Source organism: Zeus faber (assembly GCF_960531495.2).
Source record: "Zeus faber genome assembly, chromosome: 20".
NCBI classification, from domain to species: Eukaryota; Metazoa; Chordata; class Actinopteri; order Zeiformes; family Zeidae; genus Zeus; species Zeus faber.
The window spans coordinates 19289410-19311223 of record NC_137207.1 but is presented as its reverse complement, the minus strand read 5'-3'; the positions used below and the strand labels follow the sequence as shown (position 1 = coordinate 19311223).

The 21814-nt window shown below is 48.3% G+C and overlaps 2 protein-coding genes across 3 annotated transcripts in view; one reads left to right on the top strand and one right to left on the bottom strand.

Moving 5' to 3' along the window:
* The window catches only part of dock1 (dedicator of cytokinesis 1), a 191977-nt gene that overhangs the window by 74072 nt on the left and 96091 nt on the right, over window positions 1-21814 (bottom strand). The gene's annotated exons all lie outside the window — the stretch shown is intronic.
* insyn2a (inhibitory synaptic factor 2A) lies at window positions 3756-21197 on the top strand (the record flags this gene model as incomplete). The annotated part of the gene is made up of 3 exons (XM_080021826.1): window positions 3756-4990; window positions 10031-10102; window positions 21014-21197. 3 exons carry the CDS (start codon window positions 3756-3758, stop codon window positions 21195-21197), a joined length of 1491 nt encoding a protein of 496 aa, XP_079877952.1.

Genomic DNA, 21814 nt, shown 5'->3' with positions numbered 1-21814 from the left:
CATATATATATACACATACATACATATATATACACATACATACATATATACATACATATATACATACATATATATACACATACATACATATATACATACATATATATACATATATATACATATATACATACATATATATACATATATACATATCTATATATATATAAAATTAGTTTGGCTATAAATTGCCAAAAATACAAAACAGAAATGATCTGATATTTAAGATATACTTTTATAAAATTGGCTTATTTTCATTTATAATGGGGACAATGTCAACATTCGCATGGAATCATTCCGTATTAAAATGTATCGTCCCTGAATCGTATGTTAGCCCATGTACAGAGATAGGTCTGGGATCATTTCATAAGGGAGAGGTGCACAGCCCTAAATGCACAGAGACCTGCATGTGAGGGCTGCTGTGGGTCTTCTCCGATTGGGCAGCGATACAACCTGCCCCTATAAAAAGACTCACCCTAAACGGGGTCAGCTGTCACGGCTCTCCGCGATGAGTCACGCTGCTTGTGCAAGAGGGGCCGCGGGGCTGGTGTTCCTGCCCCGCGGCAGCCGGGGGAGTGGGTGCGGGGCGAGCCGCCACCCCAGTCACCCGCACCCAAAGCGAGTGGGTAACAAATCAGATCTTCAGTGCAAGGAGACACATCACTCACCTTGCAGTGTTTGAATGTCAAAACCGATAAGAACTGCTTCCCGTCAGGATACGCCGCCCTGAATTTGTATTCATTGCTCGCGTCTTGGGGGTGGGGGGGGTGGAGTCACAGTAAGGAAAGACGGGCGATCGGCGTGTGCTTTGAAGCAGAATAAATAACATTCCTCATAACAACCATCATATCATTTTTAACATTGTTTTTTTTTTTTTTTTTTTTTTTTTTTTTTTTTTTTTTTAAATCAGATGAGTCCCTGTAAAGTGAGTTCAGAGATTTGCTTCTAAACACATTATTCACGGGAGAAAGCAAACGCTAAAAACGTGTGAAAAGACTCAACGTTGTAGTACTGAATTTGCGGAGTTAGACCGCTCAACTGTTTTCGCACCAATTTTTGTGTTCCGGATTTTTTGGGCGGGGCTAAAGCTCGTTCTTTCGGCTCGGTCATGGGTTTTGGGCCTTCAGAGGACACGCCCCCAAAGTCTCAGAGGGAACCGCCTTTTTTTTTTTTCCTCTTCACGGGTTCTGAAACCTAATTTATATACTATTATATACTATAGGATTTCTTTAATCATTCAAATTTGTCTGGGTGGTTAATAACACATTTTTCTGTGGTCAGACTTTCTCAGAACACATAGGGACTTTAATCGAGAAAATAGACGAAACTGATAGAACACTGTGGGGCCATAATGAGCAGCAATGTTTAATTCAGAGCCAGTGATCACAACCTATAACTATTCATAAAGTCAACACTGACCTAATTTGAAAGAGAGGAAAAACACTGTAAGGTTTTAATCTTCTATTCAAAATGTCACCCAGTAAAACAAACGTGTGGATAGATCAGCCAGCCTCAGGGAAAGCAGATCCCAGCCTCGTCAGCAGCACTGCCGTGAAAAAAAAAAAAGCCACAAAAATACACCAGGCCATGACATAATTAGTGTCCAAAACTTAATTAGCCGTAATTAAATAATTTGGGCACCCAGGTTAAGTAACCGTAAAACCTTCCCTTTACTGCTTTAATACTACTGCTCCGCTATGCCTCCCCACCGCGGGGACCGGCGTGGCAGTTACTATGTCGGAAAGCAGGACGCTAACCTTTACGTCTTAATTGTGCACGTATACATTCCCTCTTCCAACCAAGTCAATAGGTTTTTTATTCCCCCCCTGCCCTTTTCCTCTCCGTGTTAAAGTCATCACGTGTGACGTTGTAAATTAGTGCGGGGATTTTTTCCACCGGCGTTGAAGATCGTTTGTCTGCTGTCAGTGACAAAGAGCATTGGATCCCGTTCCATTCTTAATTGGGTAAATAGTCTTTGTGATTAATAGTCAAGCACGCACAGCATCACACACACACAAATCAAAAGGCTATTTAAATCAGTGCACCCTATTTGAGCTCAGATATTATGCAACTCCGCGTCTGTGTTTGCACTAGACCATTACTAGGCACCGTACTGTAGGGACTTAAGTAGCCTTGATGCAGTGTCTGTCCGTGGCTCAAGGCCTTGAAGCAGGTGACGCAGCTCCGGGCATGCATTCGGGTGACGCGTGGACCTTTTGTTTGTGCGTCCGCGTGCGTGCCCGTGCGCGTCGACCGCCCCAATTTGAGCGCGCGCGCGACGTTTGCGTCCGTAACAAGCTCCTCAGCCCGTTATTAATGTCTGCAGATTAGATGCAGGGAAGAGCGAGTCTCCTGCAGATAGCGCGCAGAGGTAGATGCCAATTGCTCCGCTAACGTATCGGCATCGCCGGCGCACTTTAATTGAATAACACAGAGAGCAGAGATCATAATTTGATAGAGGCAAAACTAAAGATGAGACGTCCACCTCGTCGCTCCCAGGTAAACAAACCTGCGACGGCGAGCAGCCGCAGCAGCTAGGCTGAGCGGGATAATTGTCCTATCTTACTCAGTATCTACGCATGTGATTGTGTGAAGTGTTGGCTCGTCGCAAATCCGGAGGCAGACGGCGAGTTCTACATCTGTCAAAGCCGTGGAGGCAAACTTGATGCCGCGCGGAGCCCATCCAACCTGTTGCGGCGAGAGAAGGATAACTGATTCTCCCTGCCGGGGAAGTCTTTCCTTATTGGCGGCGCTGGCGGAGGGCAGGTGTGCCTGCGTGGCGTTCTAATCTCCCGCACATTTAATTGGAAAAATGCACATGAAGGAAAATAAGCACATTATCGGAGCATCACAGGGAAAGGGCACCGGGGCGCCGGCAGATGGAAGAAACTTTGCCTGGTTGCGCCGGGTTGTGCAGAGCAGAATGAGTCACGGCAGTAAGCTGTGGAATTGCAGTCATATGCTACATGACTACTGATGACTGGCTGTGGCTGTGCGCGACTATGTCAGCGAGAGTGCTTGTGTGTTTGGGCTTGTCAGTGTGTTTGCTACGGCGGTGCAGTTAGAGGTAGCAGGCAGACAAAAGTGGTCCCAAGCACAGCTAAAGCCCCCTCTAACGAAAGTGACACACTGACACTTCTGACTCGGGGACGGGGGACCGGGATGCATTCGCCGCAAATAATTAACAAGTGGCGAGGCCTCTGAAATTGGTGTCATCAGTTTCACAGAGAGCAAGATTAGAGAGGCATCACGGAAATCTGTTCGGATTATTTTTTTGTAGGGCATGTTAAAGCCTTTACTCCTGCAGTGTTCCCAGTAAATAAAATCAGAAGGATTGGCAAGCACACACGACGACTGCCAAGCCGCGACGACGGATGCCAGATGGTGGCGTTTCGTTTTTATTCCCCAAGGTTGGATAATATGCACCTTTGGAAATTTTAAGCATCCATTAAATCAGTGCGCTGCGATACCTTCTGTTTTTCTGTGATATTCTATGTATCTCCATTTACAGAAGTAGGGGATCGTTTGACAAAAATAAATAGTATTAAAATGATTTATTTACGCTAATACATATGCATTGAGCAATGATATCCGTCAAAAAATAGCAATGCTAAATCATATTGATTATATTATCGCCCAGGCCACCTCCTTTCTGCCTTAGCTCCCTGGTGGGGGAGTGAGCAACCAGGATGAGCACTCTCTTTGCCTTTTATTAGCAGCAATTAACACTGTGCCTCTCTCCCCTCCTCCCAGGAACCATGGTGAGCAAAGAGGGCGGCAGATGCATGCTCACCAACTCTGAGTCCGACTCCGAGGCGGTGCCCTCCCCCTCCGCTTCGCAGGCACTAGAGGTTAAGTATTCCCTGGAAGCCAGCCGGCAGGTGAGGAAGAGGAACAAAGCCCTGCAGGTCCGCTTCAAGGACATCTGCGAGGCGCAGAATGAGCAGCGTGAGGCGGCACTGCAGGCGGCCGGTAAGGCCGGAAAGCCCCTCTCGTACAAAGTTGCGTACCGCAAATACATGACCGTCCCCGCCCGCCGCTCCATCCCCAACGTTACCAAGAGTACAGGGGTGCAGACTTCCCCCGATTTGAAGAAACGCTACCAGACCTTCCCCTTCGAGCGCAAGAAAGGCCACACCTTTAAACATGTGGCGTCGGTGGAAAGTTATAAAGGTCAGAACAACGGCTTTGTAATGGAGGTGAAGCAGTCCCAGGCGGCGGAGCAGGGCTTAGATGACGACGAAGAGGAGGAGGAAGGAGCCTGCGGGGGAAGTCGAATCCGCAAGACCAGGGCTCTGCTCCATACTAATGAGTGCATCGCCACAGTAGAGCAGCACACTGCACCTGACGGCCTGTGCTCGGACTCTCTTCTGCTGAGCTGCTCTGCGGACACAGACTGCCTTCCGGACACACCTCGAGGAGCCGGATCGCCGGCCGACTACCAGCTCTGCAGCGTCCCTTCCAAACCCAGGACAGGATTACAACACAGGGACGCTGACATTGAGCGCTCAGCCAAGAGGCAGCTGCTCAACCTCGAGGAGGGCTCGTCGCGGACCCTGCCGGACAGGGTGTCCAAGGTCACAGGCCCTATCGCCTGGAACTCCCTCACGCAGGTGGAGTGCCTGGATAGCCCGTCTGTGAGGAGCAAGCGAAAGAAAGGCTTGCAGCTCAACGGGCTGCAGTCTCAGACATTGCCACGTGCAGGCGGGGGTTGTACAACGCAGGCGCAGTGCCACATCGGACAATTCTCGGCCCGGCCTCTCGGAGCGATGGAGGAGCCTCTGTCGCCTTGCGGCGTCGGGGAAGCTGTTAGGACGACGTCAGACCCGGCCTCAGGGGAGGTCTGCAAGCAAATAGTGCCTGTGACTCAGGAAGGGGATGTTAAAGCACAGCTACAGGCCATGGAGAACATGATCAGTTCCAGCCAGGAGACCATCAAGGTGCTGCTGGGAGTCATCCAGGAGCTGGAGAAGGGAGAGGCCCATCGAGAGGGGTAAGTAATTGGTTTGCTCAGCATGTGTTTCTTGACAGCATTTTTGAGATTCACTCATCCATGTAAAATATCTCAATCAAGAGACCTAAGAGACGAGTCAAAGAAATGGTTTAAGGACATGGTTTAAATCCGGTGGTTAATATCGTCTAATTCTAGGGGTTAAATTAAGGAATCATAAAATCATTAATCATCCAGCATGAGTAGTGCAAGTCACTGCTTAATATGATGCAATATAGTTTTTCAACAGCTTGGGGACATCAGTAGGTCTGTGTGTTCGTACGCCAGCACTTATCACAGGGCCTCTACTGCGACACCTGGAGCGAGGCAGGCTTTTAATGCATTTTGTGAAAAAAATAAAATAAAAATTGTTTGCCGGCAAGGTGATGAGTCTCATCTTCTACCTGGACACACACCTCCACGCTGCACTTTTAGAGTACACTGTCCTCTTGTGACTTCCTATCCAGTAGCTCAGTGCAACCATTGCGTAGCCCCAGTACTTAGATGATCACCTCACTCAATTTGGCCCAAGTGGTTTGATCAGGCATAGTACAACTACATAGTACAAGTACACTGTCTGCCACAGTAAACGCATCTATGGCAGTGTTATTATTGGATATCTTTCCGATTTAACCTAGATGCAATGCCCTGCCTTTTTTTTTTTTTTTTTTAGATACATGAATTTACATAACTGGAAGAAATATGTCGGAGGAAAATATGAATTAAAAAGCAAGAAGGAGGGACCACGGAGGTTGTCTTGCTGCTCCGAATGAACTATACATTTGGTAGTTGCCCTTTTTCAGCTGTGCTACATAACATTCGTCTGGTGATTCCAAGACCTCTATGTAAAAGCTGTGGCCTGTGAAAAAGCCCTTCGCTGTCTGATGGAAATCAAATATACACAAAGGGGCTCCAGATAGCATCCAGCCAGCTGAAAAAGAGAATTGTCTTTCCAAAGGGATAGGACAAACAAAATGGCCAATTTGTTGAGTGAATTGCTGTGGCCTGGCACTCAGATCCCTATCTGTTTGGGCCAGTGCTGTGAGATACTGAGTGAGAATCCAAATAATCAACATCAGATACCAACTTGGAGGCCAAAACTGAGGGGGGATAACGAAAATGCGCGCGCGCGCACACACACACGCACGCACGCACGCACGCACGCACGCACACACACACACACACACACACACACACACACACACACACACACACACACACACACACACACACACACACACACACACACACACACACACACACGCACGCACACGCACGCACGCACGCACGCACGCACGCACGCACGCACGCACGCACACACGCACACACACACACACACAAGTCATACTCGTGAAGGTAAACAGAGCTGCTGCTGAATCTATGGGACCAACTCTTCATAATAAAGTTGATCTGTAAAAAATAAAAATCCAATGAGTGACCAAGCTTAGTCCCTTAATCTGTGATGAGATGACCATCATGGGTGTATCCGAGAACTGCTCAAAAAATGTATATGCAAGTGAGAAAACTAAGTGTCTATGTGGAGAGGGCCTACGTGGGGAGCCATAGTCTACAGTGTGTGGAGCGTGCAGTCTTACCAGACGGGAGGACTGTGTCCGCGAGGGGGAAAGGGAACAAAAGGGGGCCCGCCGCCCCCGAGCCCGATCCGGCCCCCGACGCCGGGCGTGCAACACTCTCCGGCTCTAGGGGTCGCCCGGTCACACGCCTAGATTTCGCGAAGTCACCGAGCGGTTTAATCGTCGTACGCGTGTCGGATTTACCGCGCATGCCGTTTATTTATTTTGTTATTCATTTCGGCGAGGTAAGCAGAAATTCAGATTCCGCCTTTGTCACACGACATTAATTCTGCTCTCCCGTCACATAAATGTCACCGGCACAAACAAATTGGCGCACCCGCGGGCTATAGGTGAATTGTGACCGCAATTACATCTGTTATATTACTGCTCAGGTTATATGACATTCATTTTTCTTGCGGGGAAATCTCTTTGCTTGGCGTATTTTTATCTGTGGGCATGCATGACATGTTTCATAGAGGGAAGACGCTTCCTCGTGTGCTACTGGGATGTAACACAGGGGCTCTCGCTGACTGTACTTGATGAGGGGGAAAACAAGCGCTGGAGTCCTCCACACTCATAACCAGCTACTGCAGAAACATTGCTCAAAAATCAAAGACTGTAAGGTGGAGAAGGGTGGGGTCCTCACGGCGCTGGGTTCCTGTATGAACAGAATGCCGACCAGCTCTTAAGCGATTACTGGAACAGGCAAAAGAACATGGCTCTCCTTTGACCGAAGCCTGAGAGAAGTCTCGCGGCCAGGCAACGCAGGGGCGAGAACCCGGTCAAGAACGGGCCTCAACGTCCCCTCACGGAAGCTCAAGTGCCACGACGCCACGGCACGCCTTCCATCGCATAGAGTGCATCTCTGGACGCGTTTCCGACAAAAGGGAGACGGGAAATACAGTTGCTGCATCATCAAGTAATGTCAGAAGGGCTGCTCCAATTAATCACACTCATGAGAACTTGTTGACAGCTGGGCTGCCAAGAGCTCTTTTGTGTGTGCTTGTGCGTGTGTCTGTACGTGCGCGCGTACTGCCTATGCTTCTCTGATCCACGCACGCACGCACGCGCGCACGCACACGCACACACACACACACACACACACACACACACACACAGTGACCTTTGGGAGGGCTCACCTTGTAGCACTAGAGGGGGCGGCTGTATAAATATATTGTTAATGGCACTGTTGGACGTTGCTCTCCTCTGGGTGGCTGGTCGAAATGAGCTCTGCTCTCCCTTATCAACCCCGGAGAGAGAGAGAAATAGAGAGAGAGAGCAGGAGAGGGAGAGGGAGGGCGAGAGCGAGAGAATAAGAAGGAGCAGCTGAGAGGACGGGACACAGTTGCCTGCACACCCCCATCAGCACCTATTGATCGGACCATCTGGACATAAAAGTGAGGGCGGGTGCGACCTTCCCCGCCGCGCTGCATTATGGGGGTCACTTCTCCTCCGCCGGCCTCGGCTAGGTTTCGCCGACACACCCTTTAATTACATACGGGGCGCTCCCCAAAGGCAGAAACCCCCCCCTTCCCTCCGACGGTCAACACCACGCCAGCAAATCCCGGCCCGCGTCCCTCTGCTCACCCCCATCCCGGAAGAGCCGCAAGGACGATGTTGACGTCGGCGGCGCTCGCGTGCCGATGGGTACTGTCCAGATACTGTAAAAGACGGAGGGGTTGGGATTTACGTCAGCGTTTTAATTTCTACTGGTGCTTGAATGCGGCACCGCACTGTTCTGTTCTCGCGGCGTGACAAACGCCTGCAGCGGGGGCATAAGCTGCAGCACGTCTCTGCTCCGGCGCCGTCCGCGACACAATGAGAAGTGCTTAGCGAGGGTGGGAGCGCAGTGGCTGTAATGAGGGGAGGTCACCGGCTGCCGTGGCTGCCGTTGCTGCACGGGGGGTGCGAGCGCGAGTTTAGATCCCAGCCGCTGGCCTTGATGCACTTTGCTTTCTCTAAAATCTTTCCACTCTTTATTGCCATCAGTATAATAACGTTCGGCCTTCGCCGTGGCACAGGTCCTCGTGCTGTAATTCCACGGGGAGGGACACAAGATGATATGGAGGCGGACTAAGCTAATAAGGAAATAGAAAAATAATAATAATAATAAAAAAAAAAGGATTACTCCTTGCTCCCGGAAAAGGGAATGAAAAAAGGTTACGGTGAATTTCCGCGGAGGCTTTCAAAAGTAGGATGGGTGTAGTGGGTAGATAGTAGGTGTTTAACTGTGCAATTGTGTGCAAGGTCGTGACTGATTGAGGGCATACGTTCCCCTGGGTACGAAATAAGCCGACAGAAGCGAGGCGGCCTAAACGACTTATTGCGACAAGCAGTCATTCGCAGCCCCGCAGTCTCCGAAGTGTGCGCTTTCTCAAATTGGATACGGCATCCCATGCGTTTGGCGGGAAACGTTGACACAGCGGTTACGCGCCTCGACAGAGCCCGCGTCCCGAATCCGGCGAAAAAGTCATAAACGCGGGGCCCCCATAAAACCATAAAAACCAACAAGCGCGGCCTTGATTCCCGTGCGCTCGGTGAAGTGAGGCCACCTCACGCCTGGTGGAAATACGCCATTAATTACACGGAGAGGCACTTACCGGTGATCTATATACACATTACCACATGCTAACCCAATCAGAAAGCCATTGAGTCTTTGGCGCGTGCAAGCAAATAGTGCCTTTTATGGACGTCACCTTGTCTTAAGTGGTCCCCGGCGGCGCAGGGAGCTGCGGTGCGTGCACCGTGCACGGCAACAGTTTGGTTTCAGGGTCAGCCGACGGCGGAGCCCAAGCGGACGTAAAAAGACGTTCGATGCGCGCAAAACACACGTGCGTGAAACAAAAAGCATCGTTTTCATCCCTTTCGCCTCAAAAAAATGAAAAAAAACAAAAAAAAAAAAACAATCATAAACTGCAGCGGGTGGCGGGCGATTAGACGGCGTATCGAGTTTCAAGGTCGCGAAAAATTAACTCAGTCCGAGCGTGGATGGAGCGTTACTGCGCCGGGATAAGCCAACGCATCACAACGCCTCTTAATTACAACAGGGGGGGGGGGGATCAGTGATCCGATCTGTGTTTTACATAAGTCTATAAGCTGAGATTTCGGTAAGCCAATGTTTTTTTGGCAGCGTAAAAAAAATAAAAAATAAAAAAATAAAAATAAAAGAACCCAAATAGTCCAAATTACATAGATCCAGAAATGTTTTTTTGTGTTTTTGTTGTTTTTTTGGCTTTTACTTGACGGTGGAAAAATGGGAGGAGCTGCTGCTTTGAGGGGTCTTGTGCCGTGCCGCCCCACCCCCCCGTTGCTTTTATCTGGTGTGCCATCAGCGAAGCCACAGCTAATGGGAGACACGAGCCCCCCCCATCCCCGGCTCCAGGCTCCACCGCCACCATCTCTGATAACAGGGGGGGGGGCTTAACAAGTTCTGTAATTACTCATTCACAACTATTATCTTCCCCGACAGACTCTCCTATCGAACTGGACAGGACACGGCCAACTGCGACACGTGTCGGAACAGCGCGTGTATTATTTACAGGTTAGTGGCCGATTTCTCTCTCCTCTGATGACAATTCAAGCAAGGGAGACTGTCACCTCTTCTGTTGAAAGAGGAGGCTGGAGCTGAGGAGTGTGTATGTGTGTGTGTGTGTGTGTGTGTGTGTCTGTATTTGTTTGTGTGTTTCTGTCTATGTGGATGTGTGTATATGTGTGTGTGTGTATAGGTGTGCGTGTGTGTGTGTGTGTATGTATATGTGTGTGTGTATATGTGTGTGTGTGTGTGTGTGTGTGTGTGTATGTATGTTTGTGTCTGTGTGTCTGTCTGTCTGTCTGTGTGTGTGTTTGTGTGTGTGTGTGTCTGTGTATGTGTGTGTCTGACCGTCTGTGTGTGTATGTGTCTGTGTGTGTCTGTGTATGTGTCTGTCTATGTGTGTGTGCGTGTGTCTGTGTATGTGTCTGTATGTGTCTGTCTGTGTGTGTGTATGTGTCTGTATGTGTCTGTCTATATGTCTGTCTGTCTGTCTCTGTGTGTGTGTGTGTGTGTGTGTGTGTGTGTGTGTGTGTGTGTGTGTGTGTGTGTGTGTGTGTGTGTGTGTGTGAGACTAATGTAGATGCTGTTAATGAGAACTCTGGGACATGTTGACATTTGCACACTGCTCTGCCGCTGTCTGTCTGTCTCTCTCTCTCTCTCTCAGCCGAAAGCGGCCAAAAGGCCAAAAGCGCACCCCTGCCGCAGAGAACACCGAGAGGTGAAAATCTCACGAGATGCTGTCACTGCACGCCCGCGCCAGCCCCCTGTAGACCTACCGGATGACCCAAATTATATCTATGAAATGTTTTCCCCAAATGACGCCTTGACCCAACATTGATCGTTTCGGTCAAACCGGCGACTTAAACATTGAGCTTTTGTGCCGTTTACCCTGCAACACCACCGGTGTTGCCCTGCGACGCGGTGGGACGACGGCCGAAAAAATGCACCAAAGGAGTAAAGTGAGAAAGATGTTTTTGGAGGAATTCAACACCACACACTCGGTTGGCGCTTTGCCACGCCAGAGCAATTAAAACCGCTATTCTCATTAATCGATGAGCCTCCAGAAACGTCAACTGACTCCTAAAAAAAAAAAGAAAGAGCGGGACCGACGGGGGCGCAGTTCGCTTTGATTTCAGCGCTGGAGGGGGTGGAGGGGATGGTACCGAAATGTGTGGAGTGTTTTGACTGTAAGTATTGGCAGGAGGCCCACATTACTGCGGGCGGTAGGGAGAGAGAATAAAGGACCCATATTCGACAATAAAGTGATAACACACAACATAATAAAACACGGCGGCTACCGCACCGCGTCTCCCCGCAGCTGCCGAGAAGTTTGGGTTGGATGCGCGGTGACTGGTGGAGATGGAGAGGGACAGATGTTCTTGTTTTTTTTTTCGTTTTTTTTTCCCTTTAACAGGAGGGAGCTGAAAGATGTTTGAGTCAGTAAAACAGTCATTCCAGTCCAAAAAAAAACTAACAAAAAAACCCCAAAAAAACACAGGAGCTCCACACCGCCCGCCTTCTTCTGGTTCCCGATACCGGTTGTGTCATTCCGTCTTCGCGGGCCCTGAAGGCCGCCGCTTGAGGAGCTCCGAGAAACGCCCCGAAAACCCCCCCGCGTCGAAGCGATTCTTGGCCATCGCGTGAAAACGGCAGACGGATGGATGTGTCCGCAGCCCGTGTCGCGTCCCAAAAGTCAGGACATGTTATTATCCTTTACGACCGGTGATAACGCCACACACCGCATGACTGGATGTCTCAGTCTCGTATTCACAGATTTCATGTACGCATCTCTACTCCGGGATGAATGTATTTCATTTAACCCTCTAACCGATTTAACCTCCCTTCTAAGTGCCGACTTCACATTAACCCCCCGGGTTAGAGCTCCCGAGTTCCAAAAACTGTCCGCTCAAATTCTTTCGCCCGGCAGAGGGGAAAAAAAAGAAAGAAAGTCGATTCGAGGTGGGAGGGCTCGTCATTTGCTTTGACAAACCTCATCTGCACCTGGCAGGGTTTCAAACCTGAAGAAAACAGAGAAGAAGAAGAAAAAAAAAAAAAAAAAAAAAGAGCAGAAACATTCGTATTCTCCGGATGTTCTCTTCCCATTGACCGGAGCCGCCCCCCCGAGAGGCTCGGGCTTGGCACGGTGAAATCGGGCTGATTGGACACAGAATCAAATATAGCGGTCGCATTCAGGCAGGCGGGCGGATTAAAAGGCAATCTAATTACACAGATCTCCGTGAAGCCAACCTCTCCGGAGGTGGAGGAACACGGGAGAAGGAGCTGCCGGAGCCACGGCGGGAAAACGCAAGGGAGCGCTCCGCAGCCGCTTCCGTCTGTAGTCGGTCGTGGAGATGATTTTTGGTTTATGCTTAATAAACTAAGGATTTCAATAACGCACACCCACCTTTTTGAACCAGAGCCATTCATCGGCGTTAAACAATTAAAAAAAAAAAAACGCAGGTGGGGCTCAACTCAAAAGATGGAAAAACCAAATTAATTATATCTGTTGCAATTTTTCTCACATTGCGTTGGAACTCCCTCGCCATTTGCATGAAAACGTACGTTAAATGATGGAATCTTTAACGATTGGGCAAAATGATGGCGGTGGGCTCATATGATTGCAATCGGGTGATTATGTAATAACTGTGACAGCTCCACCTTAATGTGTGTGCACGTGTGTGTGTGTGTGTGTGCCCTCTTGTGATCACAGCAGACATAATGGAACCATAAATCATGGTAATGCGACCCCCCCCGTGTGGAGCCCGCCACACGCACGCACGCACGCACACACACACACACCCACACACACAAACACACACACACACACACACACACACACACACACACACAATCAATGAGTCCGAGAGTAATGGCCGTCATCTCCAGGCCCTCGGCCCAGCGTAACAACGCTCCTGGATCGATACTCCGCACGGGTCACTTCACCGTACACTGTACTTTTGGGCTTGCCAATGTATTCACGAAAATCAAACATCACAATGTTTTCGGAGGAATACCTCGGTATCGACAATTTGGGATGACTATAAGTAAAACAACAAAACAAACCAAACCAAAAAAAAAAGAAAAAAAAAAGAGACTGTCTCGTCTTGACAGCCGAGTTGCTCCGAAAACCTTTAAAGTGCCGTGCGCATCGCGTTTATCAGCGGTTCGAAAACGCGGGGTCCGGGAACCTCCGGGGGCCCCTTCAAGAGGCTCCAGATGGGTTCCCTGCAAAATGGTTAAAGAGCTGAACTTCACTATAATATGGTTTAAGAGTTGAGCACCATTAGAGAATGCAGGACAACGACTGCGTTGGTCACAGTTTTTTCCCTCACTCTACTGGTCGCATACATTTTGGAATAAATCGTAACTAACGATACAAATCTTCTCCGATCGGGGATCCCAGAGACAATAACTCATATCCAAGGGCCGTCCGTGGCCGAACGCGAATTAAATTGAGGGCCCTCGACATGAGAGAAAAGGTTGCGGATACGCCGGCAAAGGGGTGACGAGATTATCGTAATGTGTAATGTGTAATGCCCCTGCCCCGATGGGATGATGGGCATCAAGGAGAGAGAGAGGGGGAGAGAGAGAGAGAGAGAGAGAGAGAAAGAGAGAGACAGACGGCTAGAAAGTGTTGTGGAATTAGAAGGGCATTAGAAGGGATTTAAAAAAAAAAAAAAAAAAAAAAAAAGCATTACACTCATTTCAAGCGCCAGTTTCAAGTCGCGAATCAACCAGATGCATTGTACATCTGGAATCCTGGTAATCCCATTTTCCCTCGCGTTGTGTTGATACGCGCTAATGTGCCGATCAAACGGGGAGATTGGTTTGAGTGGTGACTATGGCAACGGATTAGGAAGGGGGGGGTGGGGGATGGGGGGGGGGGCGACAACACCGTTGGCCACGAAGGACGTCAGCCGTTCTCTGATTGGTCCTCACACTGCATTGACCTGCATTTTAAAAGAAAAAAGATTTTGGGGGCGACTACAGGCTCGTTTTTATTTTGTGTGATGCAAGAAAGATCTTCTCCGGCGTGGAGCCATGCTTGGTTACCATAGCAACAAGAGTGAATCTCTGTCAGGGGGACAGTTCAGGGATCAAATTCTCGACCCAATGTAAAAAAATGATTTTTTTTTTCAATAAAATAAAGAGAATGTGCGAAAAGAGCAGACTGGAAGAGAAAACTAGAGATTAACACACGGCGAGACCCTGAGGTGCATCAGCTAAAATGAGGTTGAATAGTTTGATGGAGTTCTATCCGAGGAGAGAGAGAGAGAGAGAAAGAGAGAGAAAAATAGACAGCAAGAAAGACCGAGGGGGAGATAAAGGGAGGGGAAGATGGAGGGAGGGCGCAGCGAGGGCAGTGGAGAGGTTGTCGACTGAAAATGTCTTCTTTGTTTTCTCCCGATCCACCGCCTCGCTCTGGGGACACGCCGGCCCAGGAAAACCCAAAATGCCGATAACTTTAACTTTTCCCTTTTGGCCCAAAATAAAAGAGGAGGGGAAAAGAATTCAAAGGGCCGCGTCACTGAACACACAAAAGTGCAACGGCGGAACACCCGCGAGCCGTGAGCAACTAATAAATCTTTCATCACGGAGAGCACACGTTTTGTTTTTTTTCCTTTCGAAGAACGGAAGCCTTTCTCTCCTGTGCGCCGGCATTTCTCGTTCAAATTAGGCTGTTCTGGAAAAACCGCCCCGAAACCCCCGAAACGCAACTCGACTCGAGCTTTGCCACGATTCCGCTGACGAACCGACCAGCGATGGGGCGCTGACGGGAGAGCAGCGAGTTTCATTCAGGGAAGCCTTCAATCTGATCCTGCCGTGTGGCCTCGGCGTCATAAATCTGCCCACTGCTAAAATACTGTATGTACTGCTTTGTGGGGTGTGTGTGTGTGTGTGTGTGTGTGTGTGTGTGTGTGTGTGTGTGTTGGTCTCTTGGATAAGAGATTCAATCTCAGTGTGTCTACCGTGGTCAAGGTTAAAGGTTAAATAAAACACAAATGAAATAGGAACCCGACAGCAAGAAACCGCATCTCGAGGAGTTATAGGATTCTGTCGGGTTCACACTTAAACTGTTCTAACATCAACAGTATATGATGTAATATAATTAATACACTGTCCTCCTAAGTGGAGTTTATTTATGACATACTGTACGTGTAGCCTCATTTTTGTGCTATAAATATTGTAATATTGTCTGGTTATAGAGCTCAACAGTGACCGCTGACTTTTTGACCCGCTCCGGAACCACACCGACCAACTACCAGATGAATCATGACCATAAATCATTTGATCCGGGGGAAAAAGAAAATTGGAAAATGGAAAAAAAAGGCAAAGATGGATGAATGTGTACATAAAAAGGAGCTACCCATCCCAGAAACCATTGCAAATGATACCTTGACCGCCAACGTAATGATAGTTAACTTCAGCTCTGCCCTCTAGCTCCCCTTATTGGCTACCCCCGCGTGCGTGAGTTGCTGAAAATTTTAATGTACCCATCAGCCAGTGCGGTATGTAAAACCGAACAAATGGGAATCTGGAGATTTGGAGTTTTTATATATATATACACACACACACACACACACACACACACACACATATATAATTTGGAGATAATTAATAGATGATCGTATTATTATCTTGTTGGTCAAATTGGTCAAAAAATGAATTAATGTAATTTGAAATAAAATAGAACATTAAGCTGATCGATAAATGAGGGGTCTAATCTAATCTACTCGTCGGAACAAAGCCAAAGATGGTACGTCCCTCCCTGACAGGGGAGAGGGCGAGGGGATGAGGGGAAAGGAGATGAATGGAGGCACAAAGATAAGAGGAGAGGAGGAGAGAGGGGACGAGGAAGGGAAGGAAAAGAGGAGAAGAGAGGCGATAACCGAGGAACTGAGAGGGAGGACAAGGAGAGAGGAGAGAGGGGACAAGAGGAGGGAGGTAGGGAGAGGAGAGGAAGGTCCGGTCCGGAGCACGAGCCTGAACCGGTTTGATTTTATGCAAACCGACTGAACCGGCGTTTGTCATCATGCGACGTTCTGCCAAATTACCGTATTGACCCGAATATAAGACAGGGTTTTTTTTTCAGGGAAATACGTCTGAAAAAGTGGTGTCGTCTTATATTCTGGTTCTAGACTTTTAATATACAGCATAATAATAAAAGATTAAAAAGTGTGAATTGGGAGGAGGGTTTCAATCCGTTTCCACACACACACACACAACGCACACGCACACACACACACACACACACACACACACACACACACACACAGTACCCTACAACTGTGGAACAACACCGTCCTCGTCCCATCCATCCCTCGCTCTCCATACCTGTCGTAGTTCACTTAGAACCGGATATTTTCCCACATGGCTGATTTTAAAGAAGCAGGCAGGTCTTCTCGCCCCTGTGTGTCCGACTCATTTGCACTCGCCACAGCGAGACTGACTCAATCAGCTGGAGCTTAGCTGAGCATGTTGCTAACTTGCCCATGGCTTCCGGGTGGAACTCGACAGGCGCTTGTAAAGTTTGGTTCCGCGGCTTAAGGTTTCCGGCTGCAACTCGCGCTTGTGAAATTTGGCTCTGCAGTAAAATCGGTATAGACCGGTACGGTCCAGTGTTTGGCTTCATATCAAACCTGTATCCACGCCAACCCGACCCTCTAGAGGAGCGGAGACGAGAAGACAGGACAAAAGTGGAGGAGGTGCGGAGCGGTGTGGGGAGGGGTTAGGCTTAGGTCGGAGGGAAGCCCTGGACCTCTGTCGGACAGGGACGTGCCCGGCCCCCCTCCCCGTAGTGGCGCGTTCGTTTTAGTTTTTGAGGAGGTCTGGAGCAAAAACCTGAAAGATCTGTGTATCCAAAATACACCGCATTTACCCTTTGCTGTATTGACGTATAAATAACTATTAACTAAACGACTAACTATAAATACTATAATAACTAAATAGAGGGTGCAAAATGCATTGGTTTAAATTTCTTTCTGTGCAACACGAAAAAAGTCGGACAATCGTGCTCGGGCACACGATTCAGTCGATAGATTTTCGTGGCTATTACCACGAAAACGTGCGATACCGGGTTGGTTGAGGCTAAATGTCTCTGGTGGTCCATGTTGGATGTGACAGTAATCTGCAGCCGTGAAACCACCACAACAACAGGCTTTACAGCTGGGAATAGCTAGAACACCACCACAATGTGTGTGTGTGTGTGTGTGTGTGTGTGTGTGTGTGTGTGTGTGTATCCCAGCAGTATTAACCAGCTATTAAGCTTAAAGAAGTGTTCAGAACAGAGGGTTCAGAGTCGTCTTTAAGCAGCAGACGGACTGAAGGACACGATGCCAACGGCGCAATGAAACACCATGGGATCCCAGAAATCTTTGAAGCCAAGCAGCTCCGGGGGGGGGTTGATCTATCAAATTTGTTATGCGCTTATTTATCTGGCTTTTCTTTCTGTTTGTTTTTCTTTATTTTGTATTGAATTACAAATCGGACCGATAACCTTTAATTGCATAGACTTTAATTAACGCGGTACGCTTACACAAGACGAGCGCCACAGAAAAACACACACACACACACACAGCAGGGTAATTAACAAACTGTAGCTCATGATTAATTGCAAACAACAACAGTATTCAGTGCTCTTTGGAAAGGCCTGAGTCAGGGAAACACAAAGTGCTGAGTGTCAGGGTTCAGCACCCAACGCTCAAAGACCCATGTTCAAAGTCCCAGACAAGACAAGACAAGTCAAGACAACATAAGACGGGACAAGACTAGACAAGATAATCTAGGACAATTGTGGTAGTGGGGAGTGGTTTTGGCACCATCTGCAGGTGGGGGAGACCAGCACTGGCAACTGGCAGGGGACGCAGCTGTGGGAGATTGAGGTAATTGAGTCCTTAAAAGCTGCTGGATGTTTGATTTCCTCTCCCCCACTCTCCTGACAGCGAGGCTGGGCTCCCCTTGCCGGGCTGTGTGATGTTTGTCTGAAAAGAACATCTCTATTGAGGGTTTGAATCAACGCTCAGCACAGTCTGGCTTTCTGTTCCACCTGCCTCCCGGTCCATCTCCTACCCCGCAACGAGAATAGAGTTGTCACACTAATACTTTATTCATCCTGGCGGGGCAGTAAACGGATGACAACCGAGTTGTTTGCGTTTACACTAAAAATGCTTCTTTGGATGCCAGTCCAAACTGTAAATCAGCTCATGTCGACTTGCTTTCATTCTACCTACCTATCTGCTCGAAATTCAACTACCGCCGACTACCTCAAGGCCCTTTTGAGTGGAATTTCTGTTGTATTTTTAATCTCGAAATGATTTATCTTGATGCAGTTAATTAAGGACAACCTCTTGTGTGTGGAAAAAAAAAAACATTAATGAATAGAACAAGGGCTAAATCGTGGCCCTTCACATCACACGCTAGATCAAACCGCTACAAGCCAATCTACCCCCGATAAGACTCTGGTTTCAGCAGATTAAGGCTCATCTACGCTTTGCTATATCCAAGGTCCTAATCTGAACTGTACTTAGCCAACCCAAACCTAGGAGTCGGATGAGCACGGATACGGGATTATACCACATGCGGACGCTTGACCTGCCCTCGGTAAATCCTCTTCCATAGTGCCTCGGATAAAGCCATGCAACTCTAAGAGGCGGAATGGCTGTGGTGTTTGTTTGTGTATTTGTGTGTGTTCAGCCTCCAAAACTTAAGTGTTGAGCGATTCGCACTTTAGCTTTTTGCTGATGCTGTGGTGTGCTATGGTGTGGTGTGCTGTAATGCGGTGCGGTATGCTTTGGTGTGCTGTAGTGTGGTATGGTGTGTTGTGGTGTGCTGTAGTGTGGTGCAGTGTGGTGCAGTGTGCTGTAGTGTGGTTTGGTATGGTATGGTATGCTGTAGTGCAGTGCGGTGTGCTGTGGTGTGCTGTAGTGCTTTCCTGGTGTGCTGTGATGAGCTGTAGTGCGGTGTGGATTGTGGTGTGGATCCAGCATCCTTCAGTAGAACAATGCTAATCACCCTCTTACGAAAACAAATTTCAGAAAGGTATATAACAATGTAGTTTTTGTTTTTTTGTTTTTTTACCTCTAAAATGATATTGGTTATAATAAGGTATAATGGAATATATTACGTTGGACTATGCTGGACTAAGGAGTTTGTTTATTTGGAGGACTACAGTGCAAAAGATGCGAATAGTTTCTGAATTTTAACTGTTCTCCATATGAACCTTGTTCTCCCAACACCCTCCATGTTGAATTTGGTAAACGACGGCTCCAGAAGGGAGGGAGCAGTGCCAATAATGTGTCCATAGCTTTTGCGTTAGAGTGGCGGAGATCAAATAAAAAGCTACACCTTCAAACCTCCCCCTAGAAGACACTAGACAGCATCGACTCAACATTCCCCCATTCTATGTACCATGGGTCAGGCCACGCCCTCAGCACATGCCATAGCGCCAAGTGGTCAGGGAGGCGGCCGTGATTGTATTCTACCGCAGCTCCTGAATCAGTGCGGTGTGCTGTGCTGTAGTGCGGTGTGCTGTGCTGTAGTGCGGTGTGCTGTAGTGCGGTGTGCTGTAGTGCGGTGTGCTGCGGTGTGCTGTGGTGTGCTGTAGTGCAGTGCAGTGGTGTGCTGCAGTATGGTGTGGTGTGCTGTGCTGTGGTGTGGTATGATGTGGTGTGCTGTAGTGTGCTGTGGTGTAGTGTGGTGCGGCGTGAGGTCGAAAAATCGGTACCAACTGAAAAAAGTTCTGAAGAGCTCTCAGCCGCTCACAAGTTGGTCCTCTGATCTCCGACTTAATAAACCAAAACGCTCCACTGTTCAGCCGCCACCCAGAGATCCGGCATCCTTCAGTAGAACAATGCTAATCGGTCCGTCTCTCAGATTACCGAGGACAGGAATGCAAAAAGCAGGAACGAGAGTGGAAGCAGCAATAGAGCCGAGTTGCGATCCGGTTGAAGGTGGAATTTCCCCAAGAAATGAGGGTGAAAAGGGAGAATGCAATGTAGGTCACCAGAGGGATGGATGCCGGTGGAGAGGGAGGGTGGGGTGACTGATGGAGGAAGGAGATACTTGTTAGTAATGTGGGTTCCTGACATGTGGATGGGTACTGGTGCTGCCATTGAAATGTGACAATAAGTGACAAATAAGTAGAAGATGCCTCCTTTGTTACTCTAGATATTTTTTCCCCAAAAGACCATGGGGGGGAGAATATAATGAGAAAGAATATGATGAAAACAAGACTTTTTAATATCAGTCCCAGTGAGAGGGGGAACTCTCGATAAAGGAACCCTGGCTTCATTACAGGTTCCCGAACAATACTACGCGCATATGAACACACTCTCTCAATCCCTGGTATTGTAGAACCTATCCGTCGCTATTCTCTCACTCCTGGATCAATTTCAGAAAGATTTTGATGCAAATCTACTCCAAATGATCAAGGTTTTTTCCTTGAGGTCATAATGCGGCTTCATAGAAAAATGTCTGTCTTGCTTTTAAGAAAAATCCATGTCAGCAAGGAGAAAATTACATGACAATATCTCTGTAGTATCCCTTTTTATTTCTGGCTCAGCGATGCTCTGGAGATTCACGGATTTTTATATTCCGGTATCCAAAAAAGTGACATTGAATGCCGCGCGACTTTCCCGCGCTTGATAGTATTCATTCCATTTCGTCGGGTGTAGCAGTTAAAAAAAAAAAAAAAAAAAAAAAAAAAAAGGAAGGAATTTCAACAACACGGAATGTCAGAGATAAAAGAGTGTATCTAACGCCTCTTTCACCACCCTGAGTGTTTCTCATATTCCCACACGGTCGCCACCACTGGCCCAGCAGGAGGCTTGAATTTTGTGTGAGAGGAGTGTCTAACGGGGGTCTGCCTCTCTTCCCCTCCCCTCCCTCCTCCATTCTGTCGCCCTCTCTCTTTTGCGGCAGTGTGGAGCTGGACTTCAAACAGCAGGAGGACAAGCTGCAGCCGCTGATGAAGAGGCTGTGCCCGACGGACGACGGCCACTTCTCCTCGCTGCCTTACGCCCAGGAGGCCTTCACCTCCACGCCCAAACGCAAGTCCAAAGCAGACTCCAAGAAGCATCCCCGGTGGAAACTTTGGTTCTTGTGAGAAACGAAAAACCCAGGACACACACGCCACACACCACACACACACACACACACACACACACACACACACACACACACACACACACACACACACACACACACACACACACACACACACACGGAAGCCACGCCTGACCACCCCTCCGCCCGCAGCATTTCTGTCATGGTTTTCCTTCTGTTCTTTCTGGATGACAAACAGAATCCCCACTTGGATTTTTTTGCTGGACCTACAAATCGGCTGGAGCTCCACTGTTTGTGGGATACCGAACCGAACCGAACCTCAGGAGACGACGGGATGGCGGGGTAAAAAAATAAAAATAAAAAGCCAAACGGGGCATCAAGGAAAACTGAAAATGTTGTCCAAAGGAAGAAAAATAAAAGATGAATGGAAATTTTGAACTAGTTTCTCTGAAGTGGGACGTGGTGCGAAATGACGCCACTGAAACTTGCAAACTATTTGGAGATCGGCAAGGTGGGAACAGAGCGAGAGAGAGAGGGGAGGGAAAAAAAAAAAAAAAAAAAAAAAGATTCTCTCAATCTATTTCCGTCTATTTTTCTACCCCGGGTGTTATGGAGTACCGTTGGATTCTTTCTCGATTCTGCAGCTGTCTCAGTCAA